The sequence below is a fragment of the Protomyctophum bolini genome (genome assembly GCF_963924005.1).
Source record: "Protomyctophum bolini genome assembly, chromosome: 6".
NCBI classification, from domain to species: Eukaryota; Metazoa; Chordata; class Actinopteri; order Myctophiformes; family Myctophidae; genus Protomyctophum; species Protomyctophum bolini.
Window position 1 is genome coordinate 42077360 of NC_137867.1, and position 11090 is coordinate 42088449.

Sequence of the window (11090 nt, forward strand, 5' to 3'; positions counted from 1 at the left end):
GTGTTTATAGGGTTCGAGCTGTGGACTACTGGGGCAGGCCGGGACCTTACTCCCTCACTGAGAGGTATTTAGAGGAGCTTTAGTTCACTAGCAGTTATTGTGGTGGCACCAAAAAAAGAAAAACATGCTACATGTATATTAATTAGGCCAAGTGTCTCAGTATGCCAGGGACACGTCTTGTTTTGTATGGTGTAAAAAATACATCTTTTGTAATCGGTATTAAAAATTGCCTGGATTTGACTGTTCTTACACTCAAATCAAAAAACTAAACATTTATTTCGCGTTATAAATGTGTACTTTTACCATTGCACAGTGGATGAGCAAAAGTCGGAAACATTTAACACATGTAGTCAAAATGATTGCATTTAGCTTAAAAGTGATGCCGGCACAGCAGCTATTAAATGACAAAGGACAATGACAACTGTACATTTCTTCATAAAATGTATTGTCACCACTAACAACCAACACAATAACCAACTGATCAATGCTGATGTTACCCAACATTGTGACAATAGTGGACAAAAGGTGATTCTGTCAATTGTATATTGGCATTCAATTGTATTTGGCATTAATTAGATATTTCTTGTTTTGTATTTTTACAATTGATGGGGGTGAGGTGAGGCTTTGAATTTCATTCCCAGATGTTTGTTATCTTCACATTTTGGGAGCAGTAAATGGGTGTATCTTTGATGGTTGATGTCCTGGGCAGCTGCTGGACAACAACAACCTTCACCAAGTTGACATGTTTAGCAAGCTCCTGTTGAGAGGAAACAAAGAAGAGGGAAAGGGGGATTAGTTTAGATTTTGTGATGAAATACAACCTTTGATGGTATTTTTGGAAGTATTTGGGTTACTCGTAGTGTCATGTGCCCGTGCCGTGACTCATTCATCAATTAGACCATCACGCTAGCGTTAGGGCAGTGGTTCCCAAAGTGGGATCCGTGGACCCCCAGGGGTCTTGAGGGAGTTCCAGGGGGTCCCCACCTAAATGATAGTTTGGAACCAAATGGACCCTTATGGGTCTGTAACTCTGAGAGTGTACAAATGGACCCTTATGTGTCCGTTTGGTTCCATTTGTACACAAAACAGTAGCCGTGATCAACGTACAGAATGCAGAGATCTTGGTAGGTCAGTAGACTACTGACCTACTGGCTACTGAGAGCATTCAATGCTCTGATTAAATGTGATTTTTGTCTCTTTCAAGCTGGCATTCAAGCTGAGCTGCAGTGTCGGCAAAAGCCATATCATGTATTGTATGTGCATACCGGACTGCAGCACAGGCTGGAACTGTCCGGCCATGCAGATCTCTTCCTGTTTCTGGCGGATGGACCTCTGGATGGCGGGGGGCAGGCCGCGGGGGCTGCGGGAGAAGATCAGGGAATAGCCGTCGTCGCAGCTTCCGTCGTCCTTCAGGGTGCGGCAGGCGTAGGTAACGGCGTAGTTATCGTAGTCCGTGTCGATGACCCAGTAGTTGTCACCTGGAGGAGGGGGCAGGGAAGGAAGACGTTTCAGTGTGTGAGTGGGGGGAGGTGTGTGCGCACGGGCCTAGGCCTGTCACAAGAATTACATAATCGCCTAATCGTAATTATTTGAAATAATTTCAATTATTTTTGCATAGTCGTCAATCGTTTCCATGTTGAAAAATGTCCATACGTTTTTCAGAAATGGAAAAAATATCAGATCTACAAGCTTACAACGCTTCACGAAAAGTACCGTTTGTAAGCTCAATCAACTATTTCTGCTATTTTGTAATTCTTTTGAAAAAAAACTATATAAAAACAAATAACAATATTAAATATGTCAGTTATTTCTTTGTATATTTAAGTTAGTTGTCATATCTGCCCCGTGCAGTTTGTGATTACGAAGCCTAAAAGGAAAACGGAAATACAAATTGTAACGTTCCGATGTTCAATGCAAAAAAAACGTCAATCGCAATTTGTGCGACAATTTGTGCGACAATTAATCGTCAACTTAAATGTGTAATGGTGACAGCCCTACATACACATGCCTGTCTGTGTGTGCCTAGTCGCTCAGTGTTCAGTGAAAACTACGAGTCGTACCGCCACTGGACAGGTAGCTGGCCAGTCCCTGGTAGTTCATGAACATCTTTCCAGGGGTGGCGGGGTCAGGCACAGAGTACTGGGCAGCCATGTCTGCGCACACCACCCAGAATCTGGACGAGCAAAGGAGGGACATTTTCACAAATATTTCTCAGAAAAAAAATAATCGAAGCACTGACATTTTTAATGAGAGGACTAGTGAGGACTGAGGAGTGAACTAGTGAAGGCTCATTCATAGTCTGGATTTTCGGTGGTGAGGTGACCACCGAACTACAACATGACGTCACGAGCCACGGTGAACGTTATTTCAGCTCCGGTGGTCACCTCACCACCGAAAATCCAGACTATGAATGAGCCTTGAGTGCTCACCCAAATAGAGTGACCCTGCCACGGGAGGAGGCCACCATGGCTCCGTCGTCACCGATGGTGTACTCGGCCATGATGTTGTCCTGCATGAACAGTCCCTCTGGGTCCTTCTTCTGCACAGCGTACCATTTCCCTGCATACTGCAAACCACAAAAGAACATGCATTACACTGCATTATCACAGTGTTTCTACTAGGGATGTCAGATTAATTGATTTATTGTTAATAGATCAACATTGATTCTCAAAAGAAAATGGAATATACGCTACAGGCCTATCTATGTGCCTGCATTATTGGTATTGATGGTAATGGTATATGTTATTAGCCTGATTGAGGCAACATTCTGTGAATGGATAACAGATTGTTCTTAGCACAATTGATGTGTTTTTTTTATTGTTTAAAAAAAGAAACAGCCGTCCCCGACTCTCCATTGACCATCGATTAATCGTTAATAATATTGAATTATTAGTAATCAATTAAATCTTTTGACACTTTTACTAGTTTCTACAAGATTTCAGTAATGTAACTTTTCAAGTCCATCTGTACAATATATTTCCACCAGATAAAAATATCAAGGGTATTGTTATACTACTATTTATTTGCATACAAAATGGATGAGGGAAAATGAATGAAAATAAAATAGTGTTCTTGTAACGTCATTGTAGCAACACTAAAGGCTCATACATAGTCTGGATTTTCGGTGGTGAGGTGCCCACCGAACATGACGTCACGAACCGCGGTGAAGAGCAAACCACCGCCACCGCTCCAGCCCTTCTCTCTGTTTTTACTTACCACCGCTCAACGTTATTTCAGCTCTGGTGGTCACCTCACCACCGGAGCGGTGGTCAACTCACGTCCTCACCACCGAAAATCCAGACTATGAATGAGCCTTAACTAAACTCCCTGGACTCACCCTGGCGGGCTCAAAGTCCTCTTTGACCGTGAAGCTGTCGACCACACAGCTGGCGGTGAGGCCTCGCTCCACGCAGGCCAGGAATGTCAAAACCACGGCAAACATCTGGAAGTCCATTCTGGACGGGATACAAAAATAGGCACACTTTAAGCGACCCAGTATGATTATTGACCCATTTAGGCCTGACGTCGAAATTAAAAAAATGTCTTCAAAGTCCTGACGGTTTTCTGAAAAACCTTATGTTTCTGTATCAGTGGTGCTCAATATTTCATGTCGAGGACCCCAAGAATTACATGTAATATGCCTCCGACCCCCATCTGAAAATATGTAATTCCAGGGTCCTCCCCAGAAGCATAGTTTTGAGTTAAAATGTTCACTCTGTAATAATATATATTCAAAGATTTGAGGCACATTTTCACGATTTTTCAAAAATAGCAGACCTACAAGTTCATAGCACGGCACTCGGTGCCACGCTATGAGCTTATAGATCTGATATTTTTCAATAGCTATAAAGTATAACATAATGCTTCAAAAACGGGTTCCTGCCTAAAATGGGTTAATATTATTTTTAAGTTGCAACAATATCGGAGTTCCCACTGTCGTGAAATTCCTGGAAATATTTTGAAAGAAAATAAAATCCAGTTCTGGACTAGGTTTGGAATTTATCAAATGTCCAGGAAAACAAATTTGGATATGTATTGTTTTTGCCTATTGTTTCAGTTAATACAAATCATTTTCCAAAACATGTATAACATTACATGAAATATGAAACATAAGTAGTTTTCTTTTCCGCCGAACTGGCTGTGTGATTTAAGCCTAATGTGTACCGGCCGTCACAAAAATTACAGATCTACAAGCTCACACCGTTCACACAGCGTGATCCTATGTCTAGGATAGGTGGTGTAGCGAAGGATTTAGAATGGAATTCTAGTATTTGATATTCTATGCTTTATTTTTGTTACACTATACACACCTGTCTTTGGGCATTGCACAGTCATTGTGCTGATTGATTGTTATATACCTGTAGGCCTGGAAAGGTTTTGGAAATTTATTGGTAAGAATGTGTTGGAACCCTGTTATATTTAGTGCATTTCCATAGATTTCAATTAACTATACTATTTACTATGTGTCGGTCAGTTTTGATGTACCCCGCTAAATAACTCTCCCAAAAGGAAATTAATTTGCTGGTGAACTGCACTTTTACTTCACAGTATAAGTAGTATCTTCCTTTAACTAGACTGCTTTAAGTATTGTATCACATTTAAACAAAAAGTCCCTTGAAGCAGCAACAACAGCTTACCTGAAAGGAGAGTGTAGCAGCAAAGTGGCAAAGAAAAAAGTCTAAATTCCAAATTGTTGTTTGTTTGTTCTCAACTGTGACAGGAAGCCTGTCTGCGATCCTCTTTATACCTTTTCACTTCTTCAACCTAAATGCAGCTTTTAAATCTATGGCTAATCCAGTTAACCAAATCCTACCTGTAAGCTGTTGACCCTAAGTTCCCGACACTGATATAAGCTTCATGTAATTGTTGTAGGGCAAGAGCAGCCCAATGTTTACATCACACAATGGGTGTTTTTTAGGCATCTGAGTTACTCAATGTTGGAGGTGGAAAGGCAATTTTCATAATTGGCAAAATATGTGACCATACCGTTAACAACTTATAGAAGGTAAAAAAATGCAAAATTTCATCATGCTTTAGGTACTAGCATGTGACATGTCAAACTAGGGGGTTTTCATGATGCTGGATCCATTTCCAAGCATTCGTTTTGCAAAAAGAAAAACACTCATTGGGCTAAAAAACGGCCATTGCTGTCATCCTAAACTTATTTGCCATTTCTTTGCATACTATTTTGGGAAAACATTTTAAAATAGTTCAACTAGCCAATCTACATCGACAAGTTGTGAGCTATAGTTAGATTGGCTATGTTAACTATTTAAAAAGGATTTTAAAAATAGTAAAAAATGTTAAATTAGTTTAGGGATAAGTGGCGCAAGATATGTATTTGCTCAGACAATATGATGTAAAATTCTCCATCCATCCTACACAAACGTAGGACAATGTTTTAGAAAATACACTCAAAGCTGGATATATATATAAAAATGTGTAAATGCACTATATAAGTAAGTAGCCTTGCCGAGCCATGAGGCCCATAGGGCAGGAGCCTATCTCCTGTCTCTGTAGCGTGAGGCAGCTTGATGTACAAGTACACCCCTGGACATGACGCTAGTATGTCACACTATATACTGTACTGTATGTACAGTACATATATACTGTACTGTATATATGACTACATTTTGATAAAAATGTCAATGCCATATCTCATTTATGTATGTATGTATGTACACTTTATACAGTTACATTATTGTACAGACATATTGTCAAATGTGTCAGTACTACTTACTGTAAGTAGTGCTTACTATACTGTAGTCATATTGTCAGTACTGCTGTTCTGCTCATGAGGTATCTAGTGCAGTGGTTCCCAAAGTAATGATAGTTTGGAACCAAATGGGCCCTTATGGGCCTGTAACTCTGAATGTGTACAACCATTTGTACAGTCTCAGAGTTAAATTAACATAGATTTTACAATATGAATTGGGCTCTAGGAGATAGAAATGCCATTAAATGGGGGTCCGTGCAAACTGAGGGTCCTTGAAATTAAAATGGTTGAGAATCACTGCGAGAGCCGTAAACATCTTATCTTATGGGGGTCCACGGGCTAATTAGTGTCAATTTGGGGGTCCTTTTCATGAAAAGGTTTGGGAACCACTGATCTAGTGCACATAGATGACACAATCAGTAATGTACAGTACCGCGCTAGTGCCATATAAATGTATACTAATACAGATCTTACAATCAAAAGGCATATTCTCCTTTTGAGGAATGCTTTTGAACGGTCCAACAAGTAAGCTCTCCCCATAACACAGCATGTATTATTACATTTTTTACTTAAATTCTTTATCCCACGATTTTGTAACTAATTTTTTCACCCACTGTCAATTATCTAATGTAATCCTGGGCGCTACACTTCCTCTGCCAACCTGGCGTGGCAGCAGACTGACCTCATGCTTTCTTCTGTGCATGAGGAGTCCAAGCTGCTTCTTTTCACCTGACAGGGGAGTTTCCCCGGCCGGACATAGCGTGTGGAAGAACCAGTTCCTTTCCCCTCCATCAGGTGCCCCAGCTGGCCAGGGGGAGGTAGTTTAGAGACCAGGATTAAAGCATGTTTTTGTGAAGGTACCACTACCTACCCTATAGGGGACACGGGGAGAACAGGCAAACTCCACGCAGAAAGGCCCTTTCGCCAACCCCGCCTCGGGGCGGATTGGGCGCTGATGGCGCAGAGGAGGGAACAGGCCCACAGCGGGAATCGAACCCAGGACCTTCTAGCTGTGAGGTGACAGCACTACCGACTGTGCCACCATGACCCGCAGCATGTATTATTAACAAGATACTTTCATTTTATAGTACATACTGTAACTTAGTAGTGACTGATTACATTTGGAACATTCTCATTACTTTTTACCAAAGTTTCTATTTCAGAACATTTAACGAGTTTTATTTACAATACAATATTTCATCTGTGAAAGCTACATGTACTAGCATAATTATAATTGAAAAACAACCAACAATAAGTAGGTAAGTAAGTAGGTGTACGTCATTTGAAGCTTCATCCAACTTGATCAGGTTGATATCAACTAACCCAGTGGATCCCAAACTTTTCCATGTCAAGAACCCCTAAATCGACATTTATTAGCCCGCAAAAGAGATGATTTGTATTATGGTTCTAGCGGTGATTCTCAACTATTTTCATTTCAAGCACCCCCAGTTTGACATCTACGGTATGGACCCCCCCATTTAATGGCATTTCTACCTCGGAGACCCCAATTAATATTGTAACATCACTGTTAATTTAGACCAGTTAGGGTCCATTTGTTTACTATCATTTAGCTTCCCGGACCCCACTTTGGCAACCACTGAACTAACCAATATGGACGGTTACGATGCTAAATTGTGATTGTAATGCTTGACTTACACCCAGTTGAAAATAGATTTGCTGTGGCTCACGTCGCGACACGTTAAGCTTGTAGCACAAACTAAGTCAAGGTTACGTACATTTGGTTGTTTATGCACAAACTAAGTAGCCTAGAGTTCAAAGTTAAGTACATACTTGGTTGTTTATGTTGGTGATCAAGCAATTGAAGGCTATTGTACGGTTCCACTTATGTGTTCTGAGAAATATGCTTCTGTAACCAAATACATCAAATGTGAAGGTGGCATAATTTTTTTAGAGCCGGAACAGATAAAATATCTTCTTCTACTTTAACCCAAAATTAGGAATACTGCAAGTAAAGAACATTGATTTTTATATCAAAAGATGTTAGGTATCAAAATTCAACCACTGATGATTATCCTGAGATATGACTTTAACCATGAAGACATGTCAATTTAGTATGTGTACTGTACACACACACACACACACACACACACACACACACACCCTCTTGCCTGCTACAGTAAGTATTACACCCATATCCGAGCATCAATTAGTAATCAAAACTTCAGTAAACAATAGTGACCATGTAGTTCTATTTTTTTTATTTTGAGTACAAACATGAACTGAAAAAAAAAACCCCACTATTTGTACAGGTTGCGGTTGCGATATTACAGAGCTGAATCAAAGCATCAAGTTGTGTCATGTCAATAACGGAACGGCCCATGGTGGGACAGTGAGTGGCAGGCCAGACGAGGAGGTACTATGCATCTTCAAAAGGTAAGAGTGAACACATCCACAATGAAAGGGATATAATTGACCTGATCTTCACCTCAGTGCATCACAGTAAGAAGGACCACAAAGAGAGGTTGAAAAGTTGCACGACGACGATGTGGGAATCTTCATGCTGAAGAAGCCCAAGCTCTTCCCCTGGTTCATTTCAGAATGGTATCTTCACTTGCTGTAAAGATAACCAAAAAAAAGAAAAAGATCAGATTATAATTTATAATAACTTTTATATAGCACCTTTCCAAGTGCTTTACAGATAACAATAGCAGTAACAATACAATAAGAATCAATTAGTCTTGGACCGCCCATTTAATGGCATTTCCATCTCGGAGACCCCAATTCATATTGTAAAATCACTGTTAATTTAACTTACGAGTGTACAAATGGAACCAAATCCATTTTGTTCCATTTGTACACCGAGTTACAGGGTCCATTTGGTTGCTAACTTATAGCTGGGGACCCCCTGGAACTCCCTCAAGGACCCATTTATTTCTACAGATGCAACTAGCAATTAGCTAGAAAGCACGTCAGGTGTCATCTCACCTGAAATGTTACACATAATTTCACTTTCAAACAATGTTTGGGATAATTTTAACTCGGGCTACTCAGGCTTTTGTGAACACCCCAGACAGTTTTAAGTTGCTTGATTCAGTATTTAGATATTTGATATTAATTTCCAACAGACACGCACCCGCACGCAAAACAAATACAATGTTTGAAAGTGAAATATCCCTTTAATAACACTGTTGGGTGCCTAGGAGAACCCCATTAGATAATCTTTACGGCTCTAGCAGTGATTATCAACCATTTTAATTTCAAGCACCCCCAGTTTGACCTGCATTAGTCTACGGACCCCCATTTAATGGCATTTCTATCTCTGGGACCCTCAATTATATTGTAAAATTAAATCAATGTGAATTTAGCTCAGAGAACCAAACAAATGGAACTAAATGAACCGCATCCATTTGTTTTGTACACTCAGTTACAGACCTGTACACTTGGAAATAGCCTACCACATTGTTGATGTATGCCTTTAAAAGAAATCCCTCACATGTATTATTCATTAGTTTTATAGCTAAAATTAAACTCAAGGACTCCTGGTGGGTCCCCGGACCCCACTTTAAGAACCAATGGTTTGCAGTATGCATTGCTTCTGTTCAGCTTCATGAGAAGAATAGAAAGCTGTGCTGCATCTAGTATTAAGCAGAAGAAGAACTTTGACGATTGATGCTAACCCTCTGCGAGCGCTTTGGCAATGCGCTCTTTCTCCTCTCGGATCTTCCTTTCTTCCTCCTCGACCCTCCTCTCCTCAGCAGCGATAGGCTTCAGTTCATCTAAAAAGGGTAATCAATTAAAGACTACATTTTACAGGTTTTCCCAAGTGACCGATTATTCAGTTGTAATCTGGTTACTTATATTATCTATATAGTTTATATAGACTATAGAGAGCGTTGCAGTCCCAGTCCCACCCCCTTTCGTGACGATGACTGGCCCAGGAAATAATTCTTCATTCATTTTTCTCAGACGTTTCAAAAAGTATTTATTTAAAGACCTTTAAAGCCGTGGACAAAGCCAACTCGGATCGTGACAAATCATGACAACAAACAATATTTTGGGCCGAACAAATAATAATCTTCTAATTATTTGTTCAGCCCAAAATAGTGTTTTCGAGGCTTACAGATCTGTAAATAAATACTTTTTGAAATGTCTGGTGGTAAAAATGCATGGGGAATTATTTCCTGTGCCAGTCGTCGTCATGAAAGGGGGTGGGACTGCGACGCTCTATATAACATGCATTTGACATGTTCACTCACTGTTGATCATGGACATGCATTATGTGTTGACTAAATGTGTTTTTACAATGTTTTTGACATGCCTTTCACAACAACATGGGTTCCCATATTGTGTGTTGACAGACTAAGGGTGTAGGGCTGTAGGTAGGCTATAGGCTACTGTATATCCATTCAGAGACCCAGGCGTACAGTGCTAATTGCAGAACCTCCTGTGGTTCAGTCTTGTCGCTTTTATGACACCCCATACTACACTCATACTATTCCAGAACTAATCAAAATCATCATGGCAAATATAAAACTCCTTGGTGACTCCTTGGTCACGTTTTGTTTGAAATCCTAGTTTAGGAATAGATATGTTTTGGAAAACAGTGAATGTAGCTACTGTACCAACTTAGCTCATACTGTGTGTGTGTGTGTGTGTGTGGTGTGTGTTAGACTAATAGTACATGCTGTACCAGGTTGAACGTTATCTCACCATATCGTCTCTTTCCATAGACGATGCCAAAAATAAGAGCTGACCACCTTGCTGTCTGTTGCAGAGAAAACGACACAAATCACTACTGAATCAAAGCGAGACATGAGTTTAGTAATAATAATAATAACGGGTAAAATAAACGCTACTATTAATATCTCAAATAATCCTAGAGAAATGAAGTGAGAGAAAACACATTTCTGCTGTAATGTTATGGTTATGCATTGAATGGATTTTAAACTTTGCATGATCTCCACCGTCCACACACACACACACACACACACACACACGGTTAGCATTAGTTCGGTAGCTATCTCGCTGCAGCAAAGTCTGTTTGCAATTATTTTTTCGCAACACAATAAATTCACCGTATTGGAATAAAGTTTAAAAACCAACCTTGATCAAGGGCGACACTGCAACAGGAGGTGCCATTGTTGTAGGCCTATTGTGTCAGTGTTATGTGATGTTAGCAGCACGTCCTCTCTGCTCTGCAACCACAACAACTAGAGGTGACTTTACTTTACGTTACGCGGTTACGTGTTAGGAGGGCGAAGGATTATGGGAACATTTGGGAAACCCATGGCTCCGCTGGCGTAAAGAATAAAAGATCTACAAGCTATAACAGCCCAGCTATAAAACTAACGAATACAAAACATATTTTGGAAAGGCATACATCAACGATGTGTCATATTATAAAATTGGTAGG

At 40.2% G+C, this 11090-nt stretch overlaps 1 protein-coding gene across 1 annotated transcript; it reads right to left on the reverse strand.

Moving 5' to 3' along the window:
• Positions 1-617: 617 nt before the first annotated feature.
• On the reverse strand, positions 618-4690 carry LOC308317714 (purpurin-like). Its single transcript, XM_080766964.1, has 6 exons — positions 4638-4690; positions 3338-3455; positions 2430-2566; positions 2061-2173; positions 1266-1478; positions 618-757 (listed from the first exon to the last, which is right to left on the reverse strand). Exons 2-6 carry the CDS (start codon positions 3452-3454, stop codon positions 747-749), a joined length of 591 nt encoding a protein of 196 aa, XP_080623090.1. The 5' UTR covers position 3455; positions 4638-4690; the 3' UTR covers positions 618-746.
• Between the last annotated feature and the right edge of the window lie 6400 nt (positions 4691-11090).

Coding starts and splice junctions, on each gene's coding strand:
- LOC308317714 (XM_080766964.1), bottom strand. CDS start 3,454: ATGGACTTCCAGATGTTTGCCGTGGTTTTGACATTCCTGGCCTGCGTG. Junction 2,174..2,429: donor GGCAGGGTCACTCTATTTGG/GTGAGCACTCAA, acceptor TTGCTCGTCCAG/ATTCTGGGTGGTGTGCGCAG. Junction 1,479..2,060: donor CAGCTACCTGTCCAGTGGCG/GTACGACTCGTA, acceptor CCCCTCCTCCAG/GTGACAACTACTGGGTCATC.